Source organism: Crocodylus porosus, unplaced genomic scaffold, assembly GCF_001723895.1.
Source record: "Crocodylus porosus isolate Cpor-Errol unplaced genomic scaffold, CroPor_comp1, whole genome shotgun sequence".
NCBI classification, from domain to species: Eukaryota; Metazoa; Chordata; order Crocodylia; family Crocodylidae; genus Crocodylus; species Crocodylus porosus.
In genome coordinates, this window is record NW_017728931.1 from 72,033,357 (window position 1) to 72,060,236 (window position 26,880).

Consider the following 26,880-nt stretch of genomic DNA (forward strand, 5'->3'; position numbering starts at 1 on the left):
AGATTCTGTCTCTAATATCTCCCATTTTGAAACCTAAATAAATTAGAAAAATCTTGCAATGATGCATAAGCTTCCAATGATGCATAAGCTGCAGTAGATGCTTACAACAGGAAGCACAAAGTGAAGTGTGAGAATGCTCTGCTTCCATACAGCACAGGCTAATGGCCTATGAAAGTCCAATATCTGAGACTTTCCTTTTTTAGGTAAAGAAAAACAGACTGTGCAAGATCCAACTCTGAAAACTTTACTCCCATGGGTAGGCACATACTTAAAAGTAGAGCCAGAGGACACCTGTATAAGTAAATGTCCACTAATACAAATAAGTGACAAACCTATAGTGCACAAAAGGGACTTATTTTAGTCCTTCTGACCATTATAAAATAGAAATGCTCTACAGATTTACATTATACACAACAATAATGGCAACAGCAGTAAAAACTTGCCAGTGGGAGTTCCAAATATTTTCATTTCACACATACAACATGTAGTATTCTTTTCAAGAAAGTTGTAGTTCTTTAAAAAAAAAAAAGGAATTAAAAAAATAGATGACTGAACTCTGGAAAAGTTAATGAGGAAGAGGATGTGGGTGACTTCAGCCAGTAAGATTATGTGTTGGCGAAAATGGGTGGAGTGCTGTGGCACGGTTCAAAAAATTCATCACAAACAGATAATGCCTCAGATTTGAAGCATGAAATGGCAGGAGAGTGCAGGTATGTGATGAAATTGCTGGAGTGACTGAGTCAACTCCCTCCTCTTCTTCAAATAAAGGCAATGAAGGAACAGGTCACATGCAAGAAACTAAAAAGATTAAAAAATAAACAATTTTTTCCTACCTCCTGCTTCAGCTACAAGAACTTGTATCTTTTTAATAGGTCCATGGACATCACTATAATAACATACAGGCATTTTGATAGCAATTGTTGTATCAGTAACAAGTAGTGCCCCACTCTTATCGTAAACTGGAGTTGGTTTCTTCTTAGGGCGTGGTGGTTCTGTTTTTAAACAATGGCATGCCACAGTGTTTATTAGCTAAAATCACATGGTTCAGGCATATATTTGTGTTATAGGATAGAACTCACTTAAGCGGGATTGCCTAGTGTCCTAATTTAAGCCTCTGATCCTGTCAAGGGGATCTTAACAAGGAGTAGAGTCTGCAAATGCCTTTATAGGATTAGAGCCCAAGAGGTAGTCTCATGAAGTAGGGAAGCCATTAAAAAAATATCGGAGATTCAGTTTCCCTATCTGCAAAAGGAGCTATGTTTTTTACCTAAGTTTATGGCATGTAGCAAGGTATAACTAGCTAGAGGTCCATGCTCTATTTCTAACAGGCAAGATTATGGGCTTCATTCTGAAATTCTTATTCATAATTAATTGTCTCCTATTCTGCAAGTTGTCAAACTGACTTTATGGGTAGTACTTATGGAGAATAGTATTATGCAAACATGAGTAAGGCTACCATGTTTTACTCCTGTGTATAAGCAGTTTACAAAGGAACCATAATTTACAGCAGAGATTAGAACAGAACTCATAGTTATGAGTCTCGCCTTTATGCTCATGCTTTTAGTTTATGTGGCCTCTAGAGGAAGGACAGGCACCCACGTACGTGTAAAACTAAATATACAGCAGTATTTTATATAGGGATCCCAATAGGGGAGGCACCAGCTTCTTCCTGGTGCAGGGGCGGTGCTTCCTGGTGGGAGGGCTGCACTGTAGGCAGGAATGGGGCAGGCTCAGCTGTGTGGGGTGGGTGGGGGATGACAGGATGATGTGGGGGGCAGCTATAGGGGGTTAAGGCAAATTTTGGGGTGGCTAGCTTCACTCACCCAGTGCCACCCCTGGATCCCAGTAAAGAGACCCTTTATTATGCATACCTTTTATATCCATGGTTATTTTCAGCTGGATTTTTGGCCCTGCACCAGCACTGTTGATTGCATACACCTTGAAAAGAAATTAGCATTTAATTTTAATATAAATTTATGTTAGAGTTAAATTAGTCAAACCTAAATATAGAAAGCTCAAAGAGAGATAACGAATCCTGCAATTTTATATATACACATAATACGACAAGATTGAAGGGTTTCTCTGACAGCATAAACTTTAAAATTGTAGCTTGAATGTTTTATTCATATGATCAGAATACAAGATGGGACTATACCTTATTTTAGATATACGTCAGACTGCCTTATTTAGGATCCTTTGTTCTACCTAATGTCTCCAGCCCTATTTCCTTTCCTTCTCTAGAACATGCTCTTTGCAACCTGTTCCCTAAGCCTCTTAGTTTCCCTCATGTAGCCGTCTTACATCCTTCACTCTTGTCTTCTTGTCTTAAAGATGTTACCTCTAGGATAGAATTATGATGAAAATATTTGTGTGTGTATATAAACTGTAAACAGTTGTAAAGTAATAGTATATGGTATTACCTCTAATTCTCCTTTAAAAAACAAAATATATAACAGTAGACCAAAGTCTACTCTTAGTGACGCTCAAAGTTCTTTGGATTTACAATCATGCAACTGAGAAGAATTTGGCCCACTCTGTTCACCTCTAAACTTCTTGGATAGTAGAGGAAATCAAAAACCAATTTCAATTCCTTTTCTTGTGTCATTCATACTTTGTTGGTATTTATTCCACTATTGTCTAAAATCCTAGAGAATTTTTACATGTGCTCCAAGGGGCATTGGGGAGGGAGGGGGACTTTAATTAGAGCGGCTCTGACAGCTACTCTAATTAAAGCAAGCATCTCATGCATCAGTGTGCCCACACTTCAAAATGATGATGGGGACACTTTAATTAAAGCTCATTCAATGAGCTTTAGTTAAAGCACCCCCATTGCCATTTTGAAGTGTAGAGATGCCGATACATGAAATGCAGAGGCTGCTGGAAGTGTGCTAATTAGCGCGGTCCAGCAGACTTCATTAATTAAGTCTGCTCTGAAGTGCTGTAATTAAAGGGTTATTTCCAGCAGTAGTTTTACTCTTGCTTTTCTTCCTCTCCAGTTCTAATTTGTTTGCTTCAATGGGACTATATGCAGGAGTAAAGAATCACCCCATGAATTCTGTTTCTAGAACTGGACTCTGAATTTGAAACCAATTAACAATACAAATTAACTCAAGGGTCAAAAGCCAGGCACAAGTTTATAGTTGTGGGTGATGTGTCAAAATATGACCTGGTGATCTAAAACCTAGACCAGGACAGGTGACACCAGTAGAGTTATAAGGTCATGTCTATACTGTCTCAGCAGCAATCCTGAGACCACAAACCCTGCACATTCTTTCCCACTCTACATTCACCATTTGCTGAAAACAATCTTGTACGGTTGCTGTTGGAGTGGTGTTCAAATTAGAGAGACAGAGGTAGAGATAGAGATTCTGAGAGTATCCTGACAAGTGCCAAAAAGCAACCACACAACAGGTTTCTGCAAGTGATATGCATACAGTAAAAACTAATGGGTGGGCCTGGTTTCTCAGCGGCAGAACTGGGATTGCCACGAAGGTAGTAAGACATGTCTCAAGCACCCTTAGTTCCAATTACTTCTCACCCATCCACTTGAGCCTCTGGTTACAAATAAGGTAATGACGTACAATCAGGTAACAAAAATCACACTGTTAGCCAAGGCCAGCATTCTTCATTCAGACAAGTCTCTCTCTGACACCAAAGACAGAAAACTGCATTACTACTTACACTTATGTTATATGTATAGCCTCCTTTTAGCCCTTCTATCATAGCAGTGATTGATTTATTTGTTTTGTCAATGACACTTAGATTGTGAATCTGGACAACAGAAGGGTCTTCTTCATTGTAAACCATAGCTTGATATACTTGAATATTTCCATTAGGTTCAGAGGGTGGCACAAATGTCACTTGGAATTTTGTTACTTCATTTGGTATCTTCTGAAATGTTATGTTGTTTGGTGGGTCTTTAGGCACTAAAATAAATATCTTATTAAAATATCTTATTAATCAATTTGAATTACAATGTATTATAATTATGTATGGATTAAAATCCTGGAAAGCCACAGATTATATTTTTAGATATCATCATAACATTATTGCTATTTAATTATTTTTTATTAGAAATAACTATCTAAATACTTGGGGTTTATGCACATATAAATACCATGTAATGATAAATATTTTTAATAAAAAACCTGTTTGTTGCCAAAGTCTGTTGCTGTATGGGTATTTAATGTCACAAAGAGCAAACCTAATCATTAGAAATATATTGTAATAACACTTCATAAGCGACAACCTTACATCTCTAAACTCATCTTTTCCTGTAAGGCCCAAGTAGCAAGTTAGTTTTGAAGAATGATCTGAATGTAAAAAACAAAAAAACCCTTATTTTATCATCCCCAACTTTCAGAGCTTTTAGAGCTCCATCCTGAAAACCCTCAGCTAGTGGCAAACAGGGGGCTGTTCTATCAAGAACCTCTTCTGAGCACAACAGTATCCTCTATCCTTTCCAATAGCCAATACCCAAACCTATTTTATAGGTCAAACACGTGCTTTGTATTCTAGCCACAAACTTACTGCAGGCCAGTGCACATCTCAGGGCACAGTATAAAACATTATCTTCCCCTATGATACAGGCATAGTCCTCTGTTGAAACAATGAGTCTGGTAGTCTATCCTCAAAGTACCAAATCCCAGGATCATTTTACCAGGGTCTCCGTCTAAAATAAATGGCTGTACCACATATAGAAAAGCCAGGTGAGATGAGCCGCAGAAACAATTATAATTGTCTTTAGCCCACATAAGAAATCATCGAACAGCAGACAAGTGACCTTCCTGGTATAAACTTGTTTTCACTGGTTAGTGGTACCAAGGTCAGTTGACACATCTAAGAGTACGGACGATACATTTCATACACAGTTCACTGACAGGAAGCCAGCCCTATATCCAGACCTGAAACTATAGTTAAAGCTATAGTTAAAAGACTAAAGTTCTAAACCAGTTGATAATTAGAAAATGTGTCATGTCATGCAGCAAAATTATATATAGTCAATTTAGTTAGGTTTTTTTTTAAAGAACAGCTTAGCAAAATAATTCAAAACCAGCAGAGAGGCGATTAAAAATTTATCAGCAGCACTTTGTCATAAGTGAACTAATATTCTCAAGCTATTATATTTTTTCATTTAGCTGCACTATCATATAAAAGGATAAAGCTTTAAGCCTTTTGATTCCTGCATGTAATTGCTGACTGGACTGATATTCAGCCTGGAATCAGGAGAGCTGCGTTTCATTCCCAACTCTGCCACTGAAAACACTGAACTCTTTGTCTCAGTGCCTCCAGCTGTAAAAAAGGTATTATGATACCTATATTTAAAGTGTAAAGCACTTTAAGATGTATGGGCTATAAAGGCTAAGTGTTATTATTTATTTATTATCACTTTTCTGGCTACAAGAATAATTTAAATAGAAGAAAAAACATAAAAGCATTTAATGTGAAAGCAAAATCTAAAGCTGCATTGAAAACATCTAGCACCTAACATTTATATTTTATTTACTGAACAGATATAATGGAAAAAAGGAACTGTAAAGTTACATTAAGTTAAACAACAAAAACACTTACCTGCTTCAAAAGTGGAGACAATTACTGGTGTGCTAGCTTTGCCCTCAAGATATGCAGCATTTACATCTCCTGTAAAGGCGATGATTACCACAGAATATTTTGTAAATGCTTTTAAATCTGAAATTTCCAGGGCTCTATCCTCATCATTTGTCTTAAGAAATACAGCTTTGTAATTGTCACTATCTACCTGTAAAATAAATAAACACAACACTACAAGAAAGAGGATGTTACATGAACAGAATATTATGTTTAATATATATTTATATATGATAGAAAATGAGAGTGCGGTAGCAGGGTAATTAAGTAGTTGTGCTAGTGCTTCAAAAGTGTGAGTTCAAGCCTTATTCCAAACCTATAACAAAGGCTGTCTGCTTCCAGTCAGCTCATCAGGAAATGGTAACATGGTCAAGAATGTAAAATTTAAGGTACCCATACATGATGTTAACCACAGCACTCAGGTGTGTACAGTTGACTACAGAAACTGGCATGCCTGGTTCTGTATGCTGAGGAGGACTTTTAACATTTTCTTTTGCTATACACAAACCCATGTACACAGGTATGCAAGAATCCCAGTTATCAAAACTGAATTGCTGCATAGTGGAGTTATAAAATAATAAATACACTACTGTTTTTAGCATACGTCTTCAAACAGAAAACCCCTGGCACAGTGGGATCAACTTAGTTGTAGCTAGTCACCACTGTAATACAACCAACAAATATTGTTTTAACTGCTAAAAAATAAAGGCACAGAAACATTCTCCTGTGCAGATTCTTAGCTCATTTTTCTCTGAAGCGTATTCAGAAAAAAGAGAAGATAATGAGAATGACTAATTCTACCTATATACAGCCACACTAGCACTCTAATAAACTGTAGGATCATTAAGAATAAGTCTGTAACTAGGGTTTTGGATTTCAGAAGGGCAAAATCATTCGAGAAATGAATTAAAGGCGGCTGATAGGATGCAATAGCTGAAGGATTTAAATGTAGAAATGAAATTACTTCAAGTCAGTAGTACAAATACTATTTGGATCTTGCTTCCCAAGCAAGTGCTAAGGTCTATGGATCTATTTGGATAAATAAGCATCTGAAGCAACAAGCAATGGTGCTTACTTCCTGGGCTTTGAAGCTGCATGAAGGCAGGGGCTGAATGCCACCACTGCTTGTCGTCCTTTTTCCCATAGTGCCAAATTCACATGGAGCCAGGGTTCTGGAGAAAGGGAGGGTGAACGGCAGCAATGCTCACCTCCAGGATCCAGAGCTATGTGAAAGCAGGGTCTCTGGCCAGGGCCTGCGCTGACCAGCTGGTGAGCTCAGAGCTCATGGCCAGGTAGAGCTGCAACTGGAGCATGTATTTGCATGCCAATGAACAGAGAGGTCACTGGCATCTAGGATCATGGCAAAGAGGGTCTGGCTGTGTACAGAGCTAACCTTACTGTGCATGTGTCACACAGCTGAAGGGGTGCTTGTGTCCTCACCCTCTGCACTGTGATCCTGGATCCACTCATGTTCAAACTACCCTTGCCTGAAGGAGATGTAGAACTTGTGTCTTCTTCTCCTTGGGAAAACAGTTTAAGCCTTGGCCTAGGAGGTACACAGTAGGCTAAGCATAGGCAATGCTGAATTGCAAATTGTACATAATTTCTAAAACCCAAATTTACATGGCTAGGTAGGGGCTCTTTTGGCTCAAACAGCAAGGTATACCCATTCCATTTAATATTTTCATAGAGACCTTGGTACAGGAACTAGATCTATGTTTATAAGATTCACAGATGATAAATAACTGGAAAATACTTCCAAGAGGAGGAAGGATTGGATTATCATAAAAGAAGAATTAGAAAATTTCATGGACTGGACTAATAAAAAGGGTATGAACTTTAATAGTACAAAGTGCAAAATTATGTACTTAGGGCCTAATATCCAGATTTTTACTATAAACTGTTGTCTCACAGACTGCAGGTGATGAAGAAAAAGAGAGATTGGTCTCTCAATTGCAAACGACTAACACAGAAAACATAGTTTACACAGAAAAATTGAAAGCACTGCATTTGTTTGGTCTAGAAGAGAGAAGAGTGAGGAAGGATGCAAGCAGAATATTCAAATATAGATATGGTCATTATAGAAAGGGGGGAGATACATTGTTCTCAACATTCATCCAGGTTATAACATCAAGATATTTTAGACATTAGAAAGCACTAGAACTTGTTACCAAGGAAAGCTAAGGACCCTCCATCACTGGAATGGTTTAAGAATGGATTAGATAAATCTCTCTTAGGGCCTTGTTGCATGGACCTTTTGAGCGCTCCTGGAGCTCTTAACCCTGGATTGTCCACACACTAACACCTGAAACTGGTTTTAAGCACTCGTTATTGACTCAAAGTTATGCCACTCTAGGGCAGAATTCTCTCTTATCTGTCCTACCCTGCTTGCTCCTGTTACACAAAGGTGTTGCTACTCTAAACTACACCTCAGTATAAACACTCCCCCCACCCCCATCCACTGGCCTGGATTGGGTTTACTAACCCCCTCACCCTTCCCAGCACCCCAGATCCATTGCTCATTGCCACCTGCTTCACCACCTGCTTATTTGTGGCTGCCTGTGCTGTCTGTCCCAGGGAAGCAGGCAGGGAAGGATTAAAGTGCCTCCCTGTCTGCCATTCTCTTGGCCAGAAGAGCAGCAGCCCAGCAGCTTTGGTGGCCAGGGAGGCAGGTTAACACTGCCCTGCTCACTCCCCTAGAAAGAACAGAATGGACAGCCACAAGTAAGTAATACCCCAGGGATCAGGGGAGGCAAAGGGGAACCTCAAAGAGAAGGGGGTAAACCCAGATTAGGGGGTTTGGAGGGTGAAGTGGAATAGTTGCCTGGTGAGTCTGTTCTAATACTGGAGTCTATATAAAACAGTAGATAAGAGGAAAAGGAAGATTTCCAGCAAATGATCAAACACCATTTTATATAATCCCCTCTTTATGTTTATTCCCACCATTCTAATATTTTACAAATAATGTTTTCATAATTATTTCTTCAATGTGTAATTTGAAAAGAAGATTAGGTAGCTATACAGTAGTTTTCCCACTGGGTATAATCTGTATTAAATGCAGCTGCTAAACCATTAGAATCATTCAAGCGCACTTCTACTTTGACAGATGTGCCTCTATCCCCACTGAGAGTTAACCTTAACTAAAGTTTCTGATGCACTAACCAGACATTCATTTCCCAGGATGACTATCAAAAGATGAGGTACTTTTTTGTATCTCACTATCAAAAATATGACATTTAAATATTTACAATTGAAGTAGACTACAATGTTGAAAACTGTAAAACTAAACTTATTTATATTTATTTTCCCCCAAAAAGATTTACAGTCTGATATATTGCATAAATTATTCTCATGAAAGTGAAGTGCGACAGTAAAATATTATTCAACAGGGTAGTGGTGGCAGAATAATTTTCTGATTTAGTGTTCCTGAAATTGACAACTGACAAAAGAAACTTTGAATTTCCTTAAGTGGATGGTAAGGATATGGTAAGGTTATTAAAAATTAGGAAATGACAAGAGAGCAGCTCTGAATTTAATGAAGCCTGTGAACAGATATTACAAATCCTTAAAGAGGGTGAACTAAGAACTGAAATGGTAAAATGTATGCTTATTGTAAATTATAGAACATTCATGATATTTGGAGACTTCATGTACAATTTTCCCAAAGGTCCACCAAAACTTACATCTGAACTTTTATTAGAGACAGGTTATGACAGTTTAACTGGACTTTAAATAGGTGAGAGAGTCTACTTAAGGCTGTTTGCTGCACAGCTGACACCTGTAGAATCTGATCATTGATAACAGAGGACTCGATTAAGAAGCAATCTCCACAGTTAACTCTAGACACTTGAAACATATTCCAGAACTGAACATTTCCTTATATAAATTTTTGGAGACTGGTTGATTATTAAAACAATATTTTAAACCCATGCTGAATGCTTATCAACACATTTGAGAAGTGCATCAGGATATTTCATTATATATAATCACAAAAGTCAAAGACCCACATGAGTCTAGCTACCTAGTGTTCTAACCTATTGCTGGTTAAGATGCACCAGTTTATATAACAAATGGCTCATAAGGGAATGATGTGCCTAGCATCATGTAGGCTCTGCCTTTGCCTCCCCAATTCAAATGATAATGTATAACTAAGCTGATTGGAGACAGACTTGGGTAGAAATCTGGAGTGAAGTCCACACACATACCTCTGGAACCACAGCGAGATCCCTTAACTGCACTGGTGCCATTCCCATTATCATGAACAATATTGCTTGGATATTTATAACTGTATTATTATCAAAGATGTGAATAAATCCTGCTAAACATTTAGGAACCGGAAACTCAAAAGGAAGAGAGAGAAAATGTGTACATAGAACTATGAAATGTTTCATGCAAACATGATTTTTGACTGGGATTGATAATAGCTTTGCAAAAAGATGGAAGAAAAGTTTTGACTGATGAAATGTTATGACATTTACCATAAGTTACAGCAGATTTATAGAAATAAATACATCTTTTCCTTTATTAAAATTAGAGCGATCAATAAACTGGGTGGCCCCTCTTCTCTAGTCTTTCATAATGATACCCATGATTTCAATTTCCCTTTAACACTTCCACTACTGTTTTAAATCCATCCTCTTACGGAGTGTTGCTATAATAGGAACGGCATACTACCTCTATAGTGCGGTGTGCTGGTAGGTAGAACTAAAATGGTAGGAACAGCTGAGATCAGCATTGCCATCTCAAGATTTTATTGTGAAACAAGGCAAACCAATCATACTTTTTCAACTGATTTTGGGGACCCTGATTTTTGTGTAACAAAGGATAGCAATGCTCAAACAGAAGGCAAATACACCAGCTGTGGAGTGTAAATAAAATCAAAACTGTAGTTCAATTCAAGTCTCTTTGCTCAGGTGATGGCTTTATTAATATAAAGATAATTTCAAAACAGCATCAAAATAATATAGACTATTTGGTAACCATCAAGAGCATTCTTTGCAGGTTTCATGGAAATAGGAGGTTCTGTTTGATTCCTGAATATGCTGGAAATAAATGAGCATTTCCTGGCAAGCTTCTTCTGGTCTGATATCTTGTCAAGGCTGGGGGTTTGGTAACATTTTTTTAAAGAAGATAACCGGAGGGAAAATGTGGTTTGACTTTGAGGCCAAGTTCTTTGTTTCCCTAAAGCATTAAGTGAGGAGGATTACACCATAATAGATAAAGCCTTCAAGATGTAACATTATCCATGAGATAACCATACTTAGTCTCCATCTGACAAAAAAATTAGTTACTATTGTTATTATCATCATTATTGCTATTGTTGTTGTTGTTACTGCTGCTTGAGGGCTGTTCCAGAAAGTCTGAAGATACAACTAAGGCAGCAATATGTCTTGGATCCTGCTTTGACCAATAAGGAAGAACCAGGTGAGGATGTGAAGTTGTGATCATGATCTTAGGACAGGAAAAGCATGAGGCTGGCAGAACTAAAACACTGGATTTCAAAAAGGTGCATTTCAACCAACTCAAGAAGATAGTAGGTATGGTGCTATGGAAGGATAGACTGAAGGATAAAGGTGCCCAGGAGGGCCGGAAGCTTCTAAAGGGCACAGAGAAGCTGTTTTGACACAATGGAGTCACAAGAGGAAAGACAAGAGACCCATGTGGCTCCACAAGGAGCTTCTAGGGTGTTTCAAATACAAAAGGAAAGTATACAGGCAATGGAGAGACGGGCAGGTCACCAAAGAAATATTAGGAAACAGCAAGAACTTGTAGGGGCAAAATCAGGAAGGCAATGGTAAAAGATGAGCTTCACTTGGCAAGGAAAGTTAAAGACAAGAGAAGGTTCTATACATACATTGATCAAAAAAGATGTGGGTACAGTTCTAAACAGCTTGGGCAAACTCTTAACAGAAGAAAAGAAGATGGAGCTCCTCAAATCCACTTTGTCTTCACAAAACATTTCAAGCTGCAAGCAGACATTAGATAAGAATTACTTGGATAAGGAAGGGGTCAAGCTGAGGGATGAGAGCACTTTTCATGGCCCTAAATGAATTTAAAATCAGCAGGGACTGGTGAACTTCATCCCAGGGTACTGAAGGAATAAGCAGAAGAGATCTTGGACCTTGGCAATAATATTTTTAAACTTGTGGGAGACAACAGCTACCTGAGAATTGGAAAGGGGACAACATAATTGCCTTCTTTAAAAAAGGCAAAAGGAGGACCTAGGGAAATATAAACTGGTTAGCCTCACTTCAATACACAGGAAGTTACTGGATCATATTAAAAGAAACTCTATTTGCCAGCATCTGGAGAAGGAAAAGTTGATCACAAGCAGCCAGCACGCATTGACTAAAATGAATTGTTTCAAACAAACTTGATCTCTCTCTTTGACAAGATAATGAGTTGGATGGATAAAGGGAATGCTGGTGATAGGGAATGCTGGAGATACAGTGTATCTGGACTTCAGAAAGGCTTTTGACAAAGTCCCACATGACTAGAGCAGGATGCAGACCAATGGCTTGAAGTTGCAGCAAAGTAGGTTTGAATATCAGGAAAATCATCTTCACTATTAGAACAGTGAAGCAGTTGAACAGACTGCCTAGGGAAGTTGTGGAATTGCCATCACCGGAGGTGTCCACGAAGTTGGATAACCATTTGTCAGGGATGAACTAAGAGTAGCTATGCCTATGCTATGTGTTGGGTTTTTCCCATGCTTCTAGGATTAGCTAGTTGCCACCTGAGGTCAGCATTAGGGTTTTTTCCCCTTCCTATTGCTCCATGTCAGGATTTTTCCCCGCTTCCTTAGGAACATGTGGCTGCAGCCAGGGCTGAGGATTTTGACTGGAGTGTGCCAATGCTCCTGCTGGAATTAAAACCCAGAGGGTTCCTGGTTAGAGAGTCTTGCCCCTCCACTCAGGGTCAGACCTATCACCACATTTGGGGTTAGGAAGGAATATTACCCCATGATCAGACTGGGATGGACTGTGGGGATATTTGCCTTTCTCTGTACTTCCTTGGATCTATCAAGTGTGTTTTAATCATCCTTGCAGCAGCAGGACACTGACAGCAGCTGTCTTGCTTTGCCTGTGGCAGCTTAGGATGCTGTGCCTGGTGGTTGTGTGACAGGGTTGATTGTGTAGTTTTAGTAACAGGTGACACAGATTTTGTAAGGGATGATCTGGATAGGGATGGTCCTGCCTAGGGCAGGGTAGTGGACTTGATGGCCCCTAGAGGTCCCATCTAGCCCTACTTTTGCATGACTCTGAACCAGAAGGCCACTGGCCAGGGCAATAATGGGACAAACAGTGTCACAGTACAGGATGACCTGGCTACAGAAAGAGGATCACTCCTACCAACAGCACATCTGTGAGCTCTTAAGCTAGTCATTTAATCTTTCACAGAAAGATCATTCAAGGAGGTAATATAACTGCTGACTTTTATGCATAGTTTCACAAACTCTATAGTACTACACATTTTTGTATCGATCTTAAAGTTATATCTTTTTGTTTAACAAAGCTGATTTGAATAAGGAGCTACAAGGTTTCCTGCAAACATGCATACTTCAATATCAAAGACTTAGTTTGCTTTCAAATATGAAAATCATAATTTTCTCAAACTGTGTTCACGTCTTATGCCCAGAGCCTAGTCTAAATGGAAGCGTGTATTTTGTTGGGTCTGGCTTTCATTTATCCTGCAGTTTCTATAAAAAACATCTTTATAAGAATAATTTTAGGTACTATCAGAAATCTCTATCATTATTGGCCAAAAAATAAATATTTGAACTGTCTTACTGAGGTAATGTTTATGAGGTAGCTTGTTGGTCCAGTAATGATGTCAGGTTCATTCCAGCTGATATTAATACTGTGAGGAGATACAGCCGCTACAGTTACATTTTCTGGAGGACCATCTGGAGCTGTGAAAAAAGTGATGCATATACAAATCAGTGCTGAATTGGTTCACAACACATAATACATTATTTTCAGTCACCAGATGCTATTCTTTTACCATTTGAAAATAGCAAAAAAGGTTCCAGACCTATACCATGAATTAGTTATGCTGTTCAAAGAAGTATACTTATCTGGCACAAATAATTTCCACATGGAAAATGAAGGGGGCACTGCATAAAGTATAGCCTGTGGCCTGATGGTTACAGCACTGTGCTCAGAAGTGAGAAAGCAATATAGGTTCAAACCCCTCTGGAAGAGGGGCACAGAATATAATTAGGTGCCATAACCATTTGGCTATCGAGCAAAAACATAGAGGAGCTGCTGCTTCCTCCTGCTGATTTTAGATTGGGCCACGGTTTTGGCATGTGTAGGCAGAGCCACATACCTGTCTAGCCAGTACATCCTACTGTACATAGTCAGTAGTTCTGTGGATGCTTACTCGTCCATATTGCAATGCAATTTTGCAATGGAATAGGATGACAAAATGTGTGCAAGAGCCAAAAACAGCAGTCACATAGCTAGGAAACTGACATTTGGGCACAGAAAGTGAAATAGGATTTTGCCCTAGAACTCCAAACTACCAGCCAATGATTTTTTTATTACTCCATTTGCAAAACAAAAAAGAAATAGAATATATTTTATCTTTTCATTTAGTCAAGCAAGTAATTTACATTTATATGCAAGATAAGGATTTTGGGACCTAAAACTGATTTTAGTGCAATCTAACCTTACTGTATAACCACATAACAACGTTCTAACTTTAGAAATGCAGCATTCCATACAGGCTATTTGTGAAAACTTTTAGGTTTCTGTTTGGAAATTTGTCCTCTGTTACACTGTAATGAAGTCATGTACATAAAATATAGCTAAGCATCATTATCTACCTTTTCCCCCCATCATAATAAGAAAATGATTAGACAGTATTAAAAATGTAGGCATGTTTTTTGAAAATCATCTATATAATTGGAAAGGAGACTTAAAACTGGAAGTATGCTATCTGAAAACTCTTGGTATCACAATAAACATCTTTTAAAAAGACTTTGTCTCAGTGGAAACTGTCATATCCTGATTTAGGATTGTTTGTTAAATGAGTCTAGTCAGTAATGGAGCGAGATATCACTATACCCTTTCTCTTATAAATCATAGCAATTTACTCAGTAGAAATGACCTAGTCTTATTCTCTCATTCCCCCATAATCCAATCACTTCCTCTCATAAGCACTTTTCTCCTGGTTTTCACAATAATGCATTTTCTGTAACTAACAACCATCATTTCCTGATTATCATGCTTCTATCCTTGCACAGGAATGTGGGTCTTATGGAGGTCAGGGTCATCTTTCCCATCCATCTGTGTCCTGATGCTATGGCAGCAGTTAAGTGTGCTAGCTGGAAGGTGAGTCTGGATAGCCCATCATTTTAGCATAATCTTCAAAAACAAGACTGAATACCCTAACCTTCTAATGGAAATTCATGCTTGCCAGTTTGGTTAAGGCCCAAGTTCCTAGGCAAAGGGAAAAAGGTATTCTGTCCCATTATTTCATTTTTAAGTAATATAAAACTTTTCTACCAATATTTTTACATATTCATCACATATATATCAGTACATCTTCCCTTCCAATGTTTCCCACTGAGAGAATGAAAGGGATAAAGAAATCCACACCCCTTCAAGGCAAAACTGTCACAAGAGGGATATAACAAGGAATATAGTATCATTCCCCTCCCTTTGACCCCACAAAGGTATTTCTACAAGAACTCCATGGCATAGGCTATTTGCAAAAGTCAGGAAGGGTGGTGCTGCAAAGGGAAATGATCAGAAGTGGAGAAGAATCCCTGTGCATGGCATCATCCACCTGTAAATGCATGGGAATTTCTCTGTGTCGTGTAATGCTGAAAAGGTGCCAGCTGTATGTTACAAATTTCCACTGCACACCTTTTTAGTGCCTGGGACCATGTACAAGTAGAAAAGAAGAAATCACCCTGCCACATCAGAAGTGAGGTTTAGGGAATGTCACATAGGTTCTGGCCCTCTGCACATAAACCTGGGGCTTTTAGGGATGCCTCCATACCTGCAGGTTTCCCTTGCACATCTCAATGTACCCAAAGCTCTAGGAGACCTTTTAGCTTGCCAAAAACTACCAAGTTCTGTATTTATGCATTATGAACTTTCTGGCCTCTGTACCATTCATTTTCATTGAATTCAAAGTGATTTTCTTTGAACAACATGACTTAAGCCATAAAACAGAATCTCTTGTTTCTAACAAATGCAAACATAAATATCAAGCCAAGGGCAGATACAAAAAACAAAACAAAGAGTTTCCCTGAATACGGAAAATGTTGGTTTGCACTCCCCATGACTGGTGTCATAAAACTATGATCTACTATGCCAGTAACTGTACAAAGTTAGATCATGCTGAAAATATTTCATCTTGCAAAACGGAGCAGGTTGTTTGAGTAATCCATCAGCTATGCAACAACAGTGCTATCAAACTATTTTATGAGACAGTAAGACAATTCCTATGAGGATAATCTACAAAACAGAGAGCTGAGTAATTTATCTGGATGTGAGAACTGGATTAATATGGAGTAATATACTGCTCTGTACTCCAAAACACAACATCACTGCTATCATTGTCGTAAATGTGTAAACAGGTTCAAGAAGCTAGGCAGGAATTCCTGCTGTTTTAAAATCAACTTTGTAGTGATGTGTACTGTAATGAGTGAACTCCTCAGTTTAATATTTGAATATTCAGTGAATTTAACTTTTTTCCACTTGATCAGGGATTCACAACTTTTGTGGGTGCAGACTGCTTTCTGTGACCTGGCCCTGGGCACAAGTGTCTGCCCCTTCTCCCCACAAAGAGAGTAGCCAGCTGCCAGTGCTCATCCTTGATGATGATCCCCAACCTCTCTGCAGCAAGGGTAAATGCAGATGGAGTGGAGAAACAAGGCCAAGTGCAGATAGAGTGGAGGGGAACTCTACAGAAGGGATGAGCAGCACTGTACAGTTTTGTGCCACTGATCCACCATGCCAGATTGGACTTTTGCAGGCCAGGTCCAGCCCATGGGCCATAGGTTGTCACTGCACTAGATATTGCTGCTCAAGGACAGTTGTTCACATATTTTATTGAATAAAAAAAAAAAAAAAATTAGTTGAGATACTGAGGTTATATTATGTGAAATACTTCATTGAAATCACATCCTTATAAATTAAGTACCACTAGATCTCATTTTAAATAGTGTAAATACTTTTTGAGTCTGAAAACAATGGTCATCGTGTTTTCTTTGAGACTAAAAAGAATAAAAGTTATTGGTAAACCATTATTTATACAGAAAAACCATTTGAATTCTATTTTACAGAACAACTAAAAGAACTTTAGTTTTGGCCAGGGCAACACTTGAAGAGGAATTTCTTTAGGACCAGAAACATTAGACTAAAATCTGCCCTCTAATGTGCACTTGCAACTCTCACTGATTTCTATAGGCTGAATGTCCCAGCTATTTTACATTGCAGTAAAAAACCCTTAAGCCCCTACAGGCCATGTTAACTGACTCTATCCTAGCAGACTAATCCAGAGAGTGCTTGGTCCAGCTTAAGAGGGAAAGAAGAGAGGGAACCATACCTCTTCTATAGACAAAATGTGCAGAGCTGCCAGAAGTGCCATGACTACTTTATATACATCTCAGTCGTCTCTCTTCTGTTGCTGGTACAGCATTGTTACATACCTAGGACTGCAATAATGCTGGCCACAAAGGTTCTCATTTCTTTTTAAATACAACATACACAAATGATAAATAAATAAATAAAGCCACTAGGTGGTGAGAGGTATGGAAGCTGGTTTAGCTAGTTCAAAAGCTGTCTCTTCTACAGACCTGTGGGCTAAGTACAGATAGTCAAAAAGCCCCTGGAAGAAGTGCTCTATTGTGCCTTACTTCAAGTGCTATTAGTTAGAGTGTGACCAAACCAAACAGATGTCCACTGTTCAGTGGGAGAGGCGTGGAGCCTTCCTGCACTGGTGGCCAGAAGAGCTCCTGCACAACTTCCAGGGGGCTGCCCAAGTGCCCCCTCTCCCCAGCCCTCCCAATCCCACCCCCACCTGCTGGTGTCCATCAGTAGCAGCTGTGGGATGGAGAGACCTTGCAGTCCTTCCCCCAGTGGCACAAATGCAAAGACCAGTAAAGACGGTTTACTGGTGGGTGCTAGTCTGGGATGCCTGTTTTCATTCAATTCTCTACTTTCCCTACAGACTTGCTGTGCGACTCTAGGGTTTGTATTAAAAATACTTATCTTCCCATCTACCATCTCCCCTTCAGATGGCACCTAAATTTTCAGCACAAAAATTCTGCTTCCAGACATGATTGCAATTCACACCTAACTTCAGCTGGGATTCACAAGCTAGGTGCTCCTCTAATTTGCTTATAGGACATTAATCCATCTGGCATTCTGATCAGGTGCAATTCAAAACACAGCAGCAACCTCCACTTTCCCTTCAAAGTACATGTGTACAACTGCAGATCGGTTATGAACATTCACTAAAGTTGTGAGACATGCATACAAAAAATTGCATCATTTGCCTGAAAGGATTCAAACCACCTCACACTTCTTTGCCATGTGGCATTATCACAAGGCTGTAGGGTATTCTGGTTGCAGCATTCTTACCTCCTCTGCTGAAGGTGTTCCACTGCTGATGGAATCCTTAAAGTTTCTTTGGGCTGGGGACAACATGAGCAAGCATGAGCAGGACTCTGTAGTCTTGCAGTTAGGACACTTCTTGTAGGGGAGACTGGTTTCCTGCCCCTGCTCCAATGACTGTTCCTGTGTATTATCTTAAATTAGGTGCTGTATTGTTGTCTCAAGTCCTTTTATGGACACAGGGCAAGTATCTCTGTACCTTACTTCCCTGTCTATAAAGCTAAGCTAAGTGATAATGTCAAGTGATGTAGGGTTTAGGTGGTTTTTCCCCGCCCTAATATAAACATGCCCTTTAAAAAGGGTACTGAAAACCATTCACTCAACTGAAAGCAAACTAACTTCACACAGAACAAAGAAAAGCCATCAGATTTCACTTCTGACTGCAACTTGATCTAACCTGGTGATTGACATGTAAAGTCTCCAAAATAGTTAATATTTCACTTGACCAAAAATATCTAAGCATTTTATCAGTAACTTTTTTTTACTAGATTACTGTAGGAACCAGTTCCTAAACAACAGCACCTTAAAGCTGTTATTTACATGATATTGTCAAGAAATCTAGGTAGTTCTCTGTGGGTGCATCTACATGAGCAATTAATGTGACCCAATAAACTCTGGAGCCACTTGAGTTGATGGAAACTGTTCCTGGGGGCAGCGTCTACACATGCATCCAGGACAGCAACACTTTCGAGCCAGGGCAAAGTTGGCCTTGGCTGGCAGTTGGCTTTGGAGGGGGATCAGCCCTGGGCTCTGGGTGGCATCATGGGGCACTGGAAGGGCTGGCTGTGGCATGAGAGTGCTGAAAATGCAGAGCCATGTGGCTCAGTGGCAAGCAGCTCCTGCACTTAAGGACCCTTGTGCCCCAGCCAGCCCCGGTAACTGTCCACACCTGCGTTTCATCACACTTAATTACTCTACCATAAGATACTCGTACTGGCCCCAACAGTACTATCTTACGGTAGAGTTAATTTACTGTGCTCTAATACTGGTGCACATGTAGATGGTGACACTTTACTGAAGAGCTAACTAGTTAATTCCACAGTAAAGCACACTTGTAGATTCACCTGTAACTACTATTTACTTTCTAACCCAGAGAATGTCAGTAGATTGGTGAAAAGATACATTTTAAATAAGTGAGTTTTTAAAATGTGTGTTGTTTTCACTGAACCAGCAACTTTTACCTGGGAATATCTAAGGAAACATTAGACAATCCTGAGTAGTCAGAAATCTGACATGTCAATTTTAGTTGCGGGCTGTGGCTAAGAAATTAAATTATCATTTTTTAAACAGCTGAGAGTCTAGAATTCGACAAGGTTTTTAGGGCCCAAGCATTTTAACTGAAAAATGACAGGGAGAATATATTAAATGTGTACAGTTACACCTGGTTTTTTTTTAGCTGTACATTGCTACTGTGTTTACATATATAGGTGGAAACAATATTAGGATAGCAATACAAGGTATGACAGTTATCCTTACTTACAGCCAGGCAGCATTTGTGTAGAAATCCAGGGTGAAGAACTGCCATAACCAGCATTTGTACTTGCTGCCACTTTAAACCGATACCATCTGAATTTTTTTAGTTCACGTACGGTCTCCTCAATATGGTCTCCAACAACATTTCCATGTGAGTACTGAACCTTCTCATACTCCACACATCCATTGATTTCCCAGTCTTCACAATGCATTGACTGTAGCTGGATAGTAATCTTGTAGTTTTGGAAGTAGCCAAGGATGGTATCTGGTGTTATCCATCTCAAGGTCACACTTGTTGACTGCACACTGGAAAAAGCAATATCTCTGGGAGCACTGGGAACTATAAATTAAAACAATTTTAATTTAACATAAGATACCTTACTTGAATGACAAACAGTTTTAATTAAAAGGCGAACTCGGGAATAAATATTAATATCTATCTGTTCTCACACACATACACACACACACCCCTCCACCCCACACATGGCAATAAGGTTTTGGCTTAAAGAAAACTATTTGTATGTGTGGCCTGAAGTGGTAACTCTTTAGACAGGAAATGTTGCTGTTGCTGCACTTGGGCCCATACGTCAGGTGGAGAAGGAACGTCTGCTATTACTGCCTCCTTTTATTTTGAAATCCCAAATCATCTCCCACTGTCTTGGTAACATATGTGAACTTTAGGCAATGTGAAAAGACATTTTGATTTAACTTTCAGTGTATAAGTCAGGGATGGAGTGCATGCAGCACACAAGGCAATCTTTACAGTTTAATTCTTTATTAAACCAATGTATTAAATGAAAAAGAATTTGAAAAGCAATACATGGAATCCTGTGTCCTTCCTGCACTGATTCATTAATCTGTGTGTGCGCCTGTGTGGGCAGTCCAGTTTGCTCCTTGAGAACATTCTGAGGACTTCTGTTCAGTCATAGTGTCAGCCATCCATTGGAAAGTGTACCTTGCAGGTGGTCCTCAATAAAGTTTGAGTTTATATAACTCAAACTCCTGATATAAACTGGGGTGGAATGCATCTATTAGGTTCATGTATCCTAAAACCACAAACTTGCTATTGCTTACTGGCTGATATATGTATCCCCATGAACACCTACTGTGAACTCCAACAAAGGTGCTTAAGCAACTTTATTTAATGGATGGAGCACAAAGATGCATAACTCATTTTTCTGAATTCCATTTACAGACCCAATAAAACAAATTTTAGATAAGACAATGCATAGCATCACTGTGACTAGGGGCTTTTAAATTCAGGCCTATATAGGAGCCTGCACAGGAAATTATGTCTCGTCCTATTTCTAACGCGCAAAAGAAAACGAGAGACAGCAGAAGACACCGAAAATCAATTTTCTACAGCAATGCCCTGACAGTTTTAAAAATGGAATTGGACCTTTAAATGTCAGCTAGTTAAAAAGTCTAATTTAATTTATCTCATCAAATACATTTGATCTGATTGGATAAATCAAATGAAAAAGTCATTTTTTGTTACACTGAGTAAAAACATACTTTTTTATTTGAACAAATCAGAAAATAAAATCAAGCATTTTCTAGGCAATTACAAAGTGATCAGCAGCGACACTCAGTGGTGCATTATCTTCTGTTGAACTCTATGTTCAACTAGATAATTTCAAGACAACGAAACTATTGGGTTTCAGATACAAAGAGGATTACAATTACTTTAGCACGGAGAATCAGATTTCCATTCTTCAAGAATGACTAAAATTCCCCCAACTTTTTCTTTTCACAGATGGTACTAATTTGAAAAAAACATTCCATGCTTCCTAGAGTAATCATGCAGCTTGCTTAAATTTTATAAATATGACTCAACTATGATGAAGTAACCAATATTCATTCTAAAAGCAATTAAGCTAAAAAACTGCATGTTAATGAATTATCCTTGTATCAGAAGTATCCCTAGCTATATTCATGACATGTTTTCACTTTATTAAACTTCTAAATAAAACGTCAGTAATTTTCACTAGCCACTAGAATGACATTATTTTAAATTATATTTAATTCACTATAATCCAGTTAGATTTAGAAGTAGCTAAAAATCAAAAGCTCTCTATAGTTTTCAGTTTAGTTTCTGAAACAATAACCATGAGGCAGACCAACAGGATGGAGTGTTTCCAAACTCATCCGCCATCACTCACAAGGAGACTAAACTTTAGAGGCAAGCACCCAATCCCACAAACTCCCTGATCACCTGACTGAGATACTAATCACACCTTCTAATGCCAGTCAGCTAATTCAGGCTAAACTTTTATTTAAGAAATGAAAACGAAACAAATTCATATTGCAAAAAGCACCTGACTACACATCAAATATCCAGAAAAAACAAGAGAGGAAGGAAAGACTGATAGACACAGACACAATGTGAGTTTTGCACCAAAAACATTCTATTCATAAGGAAGAAGATGTCACAAGGGCAGCAAAGGACACACAGAAGCACATCTACCAACAAAACAAAAAGAAGAGGTAGTTTTCTCTAGAGGTTGCCATGAAAAGCAATGACTGAACACAGAAGAAAGTAATGTGATATACCTTAGTTCCTAACTAATTTAAAGGAAAAAAGTCTCCTGGAACAGCTGCTTTAGCTGGATTTTGGATTTAAAAGAGTAGCCGCAGTCTGTAAGTCTGTTGAACAGTATTAACAGCATAAACATGAGTTAATTAAGTAAAGGGCATTAGAAAAATATGTACAACAATACAGACGAAAAGCAATTTGAAGAAAAATAAATATGTACATATTTATTTGATTTTTATGCTAGTCTCTCCAATAGGGCTAAGAGCAACTTCCAATAAAAACAGATAAAATAATGAAACAATACCCCCAAAGAATATCCTGAACCCTACCTGCTAAAATCCTGCTGAAATAAAAAAGTATTTCACTGCCTCTGAAAACAGCTAGGCTGGGGTTCTGGCAGGCCTCAGGGGGGAAGGAGTTCTAGAGCTGAGGCGCAACAGTCAAAAATGACCTTCCACATGTTTTAGCTAAGCGAACTTGACACAGATGTTACCTGCAGGAGGTTGCTCTCAGCTGACCTTAAGGACTGTGGATGGAGCATCAGGAAAGAGGCAGCTCCTTTGGTACATAAGGTCAGGCCATTTAGGGCTTTATGGCCAAGTACAAGTGTTATCCTTTTATCAGTATAGGTGATTGGAAACTGGTCTATATCCATAACAGAAGTTTGGCACATGTAGACTGTTTTCAATATGGCAGAACCCAGTCTAAGACTGGCCCCCTCAAAGGGCTGTGTGTGCTGTTTGCTACCAATCTAAACTATGCCACTTACAGAAAATCATGCAACTTAGATCAATTCCATCTTGGTCTATTTGAATGTTTGTACCTACCCTAGAGGTCAAGACCAGCACCATGAATTGCACCCAGGAAGCTACTGAGAGCCACTGCAGACTGGAGCACTGGAGTAATGTGCTGTTTTGTCAATCTGCCTGCTTGTTCCTGTCAAAAGGTAGGCTGCTGCATTCAAACTAGCTGCAAATTCCAGACAGTCCTCAAGGTAGGTGCACATAAAGCACACTGCAATAGTCTAGCCTCAGTGTTACAAAAACATGAATGATGGTGGCCAGATCTGAATCTAAAATAAAAGTTTGCAGACAGATGGAAGGTGCTTCCAGCTACTACCACATCCAAAGAAAAACGAATCCAGGAGCACCCCAATGTTGAGGACCTGAATGACAACAGGAAACTGAACACCATCAATAACAGAAGTCTATCTCCCTACCCCACAAGGCATGAAGTCTTCCACCACCATCACCTCTGTCTTGCCAGATTCATCTTCAGATTCAGGAGAGACAGAACTGGGTGTTGCCAGCATACTGATGGCATCTCACTCCAGATCCCCACCCAATCTTGACCAGTTGAACACAAGAAGTGACAAGTTGGAATCCCAGGGAGCCCCATGGGAAAGGTCCTGAAGGGAGGATGAACAGTCAACCATCACCACCCTAGGAGAGTGCAGAACCAGTTAAGAAAATTCCTATGAATACCTACATGATCAAACAGATGTGTTATCAACACCTAAAGGTTAACTGTATCAAACACTGCTGAAAGATTCACTGCAGCAGTGAAATTTTCCCTGTTTATCCCTAGGGAGAGATCAACAATGGGTTGACATGGTGTCTGGAAAAGCCCCATTGCTGGGCATGGGTGGACCTGGTGCCTGAGAGGCCTGCCATTCAAAAGCATGGGTTGACGTGGTGCCCGAGAGACCTCCCATTCAAAAGCACGGGTTGACCCAGTACCCAGGAGGCCTGCTATTCAAATGGATGGGTTGACATGGAGCCCCAAAAGGTCCCATTGCCAGGCCCGGGTTGACCTGTTGCTAGAGAGGCCTGCCATTCAAATGCCCAGCTTGACCTGGTGCCAGGGAAGCCTGCCATTCAAAATACATGGGCTGATGTAGCGTCTGGAAATGCCTCATTGCCAGGCCTGGGTTGACTTGGTGCCTCAGGGGCCTGCCATTCAAATGCCTAGGATTGACATGGTGTCCAGAAAGGCCCTATTCCCCAGGCCTGGGTTGACCTGGTGCCAGAGAGGCCTGCCATTCAGATGCCTGGGTTGACCTGGTGCCAGGAAAGCTTGCCATTCAAATGCCCAGGTTGATGTGGTGTCTAGAAAGGTCTTGTCCCTGGGCCCAGGTTGACCTGGTGACCAAGAGGCTTCTTGTTCACATACCTGGGTTGACCTGGTGCCAGGGAGGCCTGCCCTTCAGATGTCTGGGTTGACCTAGTGCCAGGGAGGCCTGCCACTGAAATGCATGGGTTGACGTGGTGTCCAGAAAAGACCCATTGCCAGGCCTGGGTTGACCTACTGCCTGGGAGGCCTGCCATTCAAATGCATGTGTTAACCTCATGCCTGATGGGCCTGCCATTTAAATGCATGGATTGATGTGATGTCCAAAAAGCCCCCATTGCCAGGTCCATGTTGACTTAGTGCTCGGGCAGCTTGCCATTTAAATCCAAGGGTTGAGGTGGTGTCTGGAAAAGTCCCATCGCTGGGTATGAGTTGACCTGATGCCCAAGATGCCTCCCACAGGAATGAATGGGTTGACCTGGTGTCCAAAAAGCCTCCCATAGGAACGAATGGGTTGACCTGGTGCCCAGTCAGCACCTGGAAGTCCATAAGGGGTCATGCAAAATGTGTTCCCTGATCCTTCAATCTAGGAGGCTGGATCCATTTGGTGGTTTTGCCCTGTGCTTGCCCTGGAGCCTGGCATGGGCACGATGTTTAGGAAGGTACCTGCAGGGAACAGGGGCACGGAACCTGCAGGGAACAGGGGCAGGGAATGCGTTTTGCATGACACCTAATGGTCAACTGTATCAAACACGGCTGAAAGGTCTAATAGGAGCAATAGTTAAATTTCCCCTGTTTATCCCTAGGGAAAGATCACCAACCAAGGCCACAAATGTTCATCCATTATACAGAATGAAAGTCAGACCCACAGGGGTCCAGAAACCCAACAGGATCCAGATGTACCTGAGTTATCAGGCAATCACTCATTCAGTGATTTTCCCCAAAACAGAAAGTCTGGAGACAGGGAAGTAGCTTGCTGGGGAGTCAACATCAAGACATGTTTTTCTGAAGAGGGGCTAGACAATTGTGGACTTCATGTCCAGTACTACACCCTCCTGAAGGGAGGAACTAACTACCCCTGCCAGCAGCAGACCTAGATTTCTGGCTGGCTTTTTACAAGCTAGGGTGGATATAGATCCAGTCTGCAACTGGTTGCCCTCATTCCCTTAAGCACATTCTCTGCCTTGGTGGATGACAACACTTGAAACTCGTCCATATAAACCAAACAAGACTGAGCTTCCCCAGGCCCAAAATTAGACTTATCAGCTAAACTGGTGGTCCCAATATGGACAATCCTGATTAACCAGGCCTTCACCACCCAAAATAGTTTGCTCGATGGCACTTTTGCAAATGCAACTGCAATGGAGAAAACAAACAAACCCAGCCTCCTTGGGGATGCCACTGCCATAGCATAGTCCTTTAAAAAGGATCTATGCCATTGTCGATCAACTTTGGCACAAGTCAGGAACCACCTGCACTTTAACCACACAACATTTCACTTAAGCTCCTCTCTTGCTTCACAGATTCCCCGCTATACCAGGGGGATCTTAATTAGTCCACCACATGAGTGACTGGTGCCACCTGAATCTGAGGGGGCACCTGTAGAAGCTGCCAACGGCAGCAGCCCTGTCAGGGGGGCACCAGCCCTGCTGACAGCATCAGTGTCGGCCATCAGGAGGGGCACCGGCACCCCCATGTACCCCCTACCAGTTGTCTATGACCACACAACTGGGGGCATTTGAGGGCAGGGATCTATGTCTTTAGAATACAGAGGCATCTTAGCAAATGGGATCTCCCATTTCCAAGCAGGTAAAAAACATCAAGTCCAATGCCCTGTGCGTCAGTCCAGTTATTCTCCATGCTAACCACAATTCAGATGAAATTTTGTTCCAGCCCTAAGGAGCCAGCCTCAGTATGAATGTTCAAGTCACCCAAGATAACAAGTCTAAGTGTCCTCAACACCAGTTCCAAGACAAGTTTAGCTAGCTCAGTCAGGGAATCTGTCATGCAGCAAAGTGATCAATACATTAGCTGAATCCCCAGTCTATCTCCAGTCCCAAACACAAGGTAGATAATTCTTAAGCGTCAAATTGTCCTAATCCTGCAAGTGCAAAAAAGAACTTTACTCCACAAACAGTTTTATGGCCTTCAGTAGGATGATGTGTGGTAAGAGGTAATGTACAGTATGGAATGAGAACATTATAATCTGTCCCTAAATGACCGAAATTTTTTTTTTTTTTTTGGATTGGTTGATTTTCCTGACATAAAACATGGCAAATTTTAGATTTTACCAATTGACTATATATTGCAGACCAGATTTTCAAGACAGCCTAGCCTTCACAGCAGGGGGTAGATTCTGAAATGTCCTCAGCTTGTGAACTGCGTATCTTTGAAAAAATTCATCCTCAACAGTGGGTCTGGAGCACTTGCAAAATCTCACCCTACAACTCTATTTTTTTTTTCTACTGAAGTTAACTACAACACACCAAGAAGAGTAGGATTAGGCCATTTATTTAATATGCTCAAAAATTTAGTTTGAGACCTCTAAGAGAGAGTCCA

The 26,880-nt window shown here is 40.1% G+C and overlaps 1 protein-coding gene and 1 long non-coding RNA gene across 7 annotated transcripts in view; one reads left to right on the forward strand and one right to left on the reverse strand.

Annotated features, from left to right (window-relative positions):
- PTPRQ (protein tyrosine phosphatase, receptor type Q) overlaps positions 1 to 26,880 on the reverse strand; it is a 217,037-nt gene that overhangs the window by 51,495 nt on the left and 138,662 nt on the right. For all 6 annotated transcript variants that reach the window (XM_019543153.1, XM_019543150.1, XM_019543152.1 and 3 more), the window contains exons 43-48: positions 19,723 to 20,055; positions 13,398 to 13,519; positions 5,572 to 5,758; positions 3,682 to 3,926; positions 1,872 to 1,938; positions 834 to 992 (exon numbers count right to left, since the gene is read on the reverse strand). In XM_019543153.1, the coding sequence (XP_019398698.1) occupies positions 834 to 992; positions 1,872 to 1,938; positions 3,682 to 3,926; positions 5,572 to 5,758; positions 13,398 to 13,519; positions 19,723 to 20,055 (1,113 nt within the window). The remainder of the gene's footprint in view (positions 1 to 833; positions 993 to 1,871; positions 1,939 to 3,681; positions 3,927 to 5,571; positions 5,759 to 13,397; positions 13,520 to 19,722; positions 20,056 to 26,880) is intronic.
- LOC109315463 lies at positions 8,163 to 25,937 on the forward strand. The gene is made up of 4 exons (XR_002102514.1): positions 8,163 to 8,331; positions 14,858 to 14,945; positions 23,086 to 23,245; positions 25,128 to 25,937. It is a non-coding gene; the product is annotated as an uncharacterized LOC109315463 (long non-coding RNA).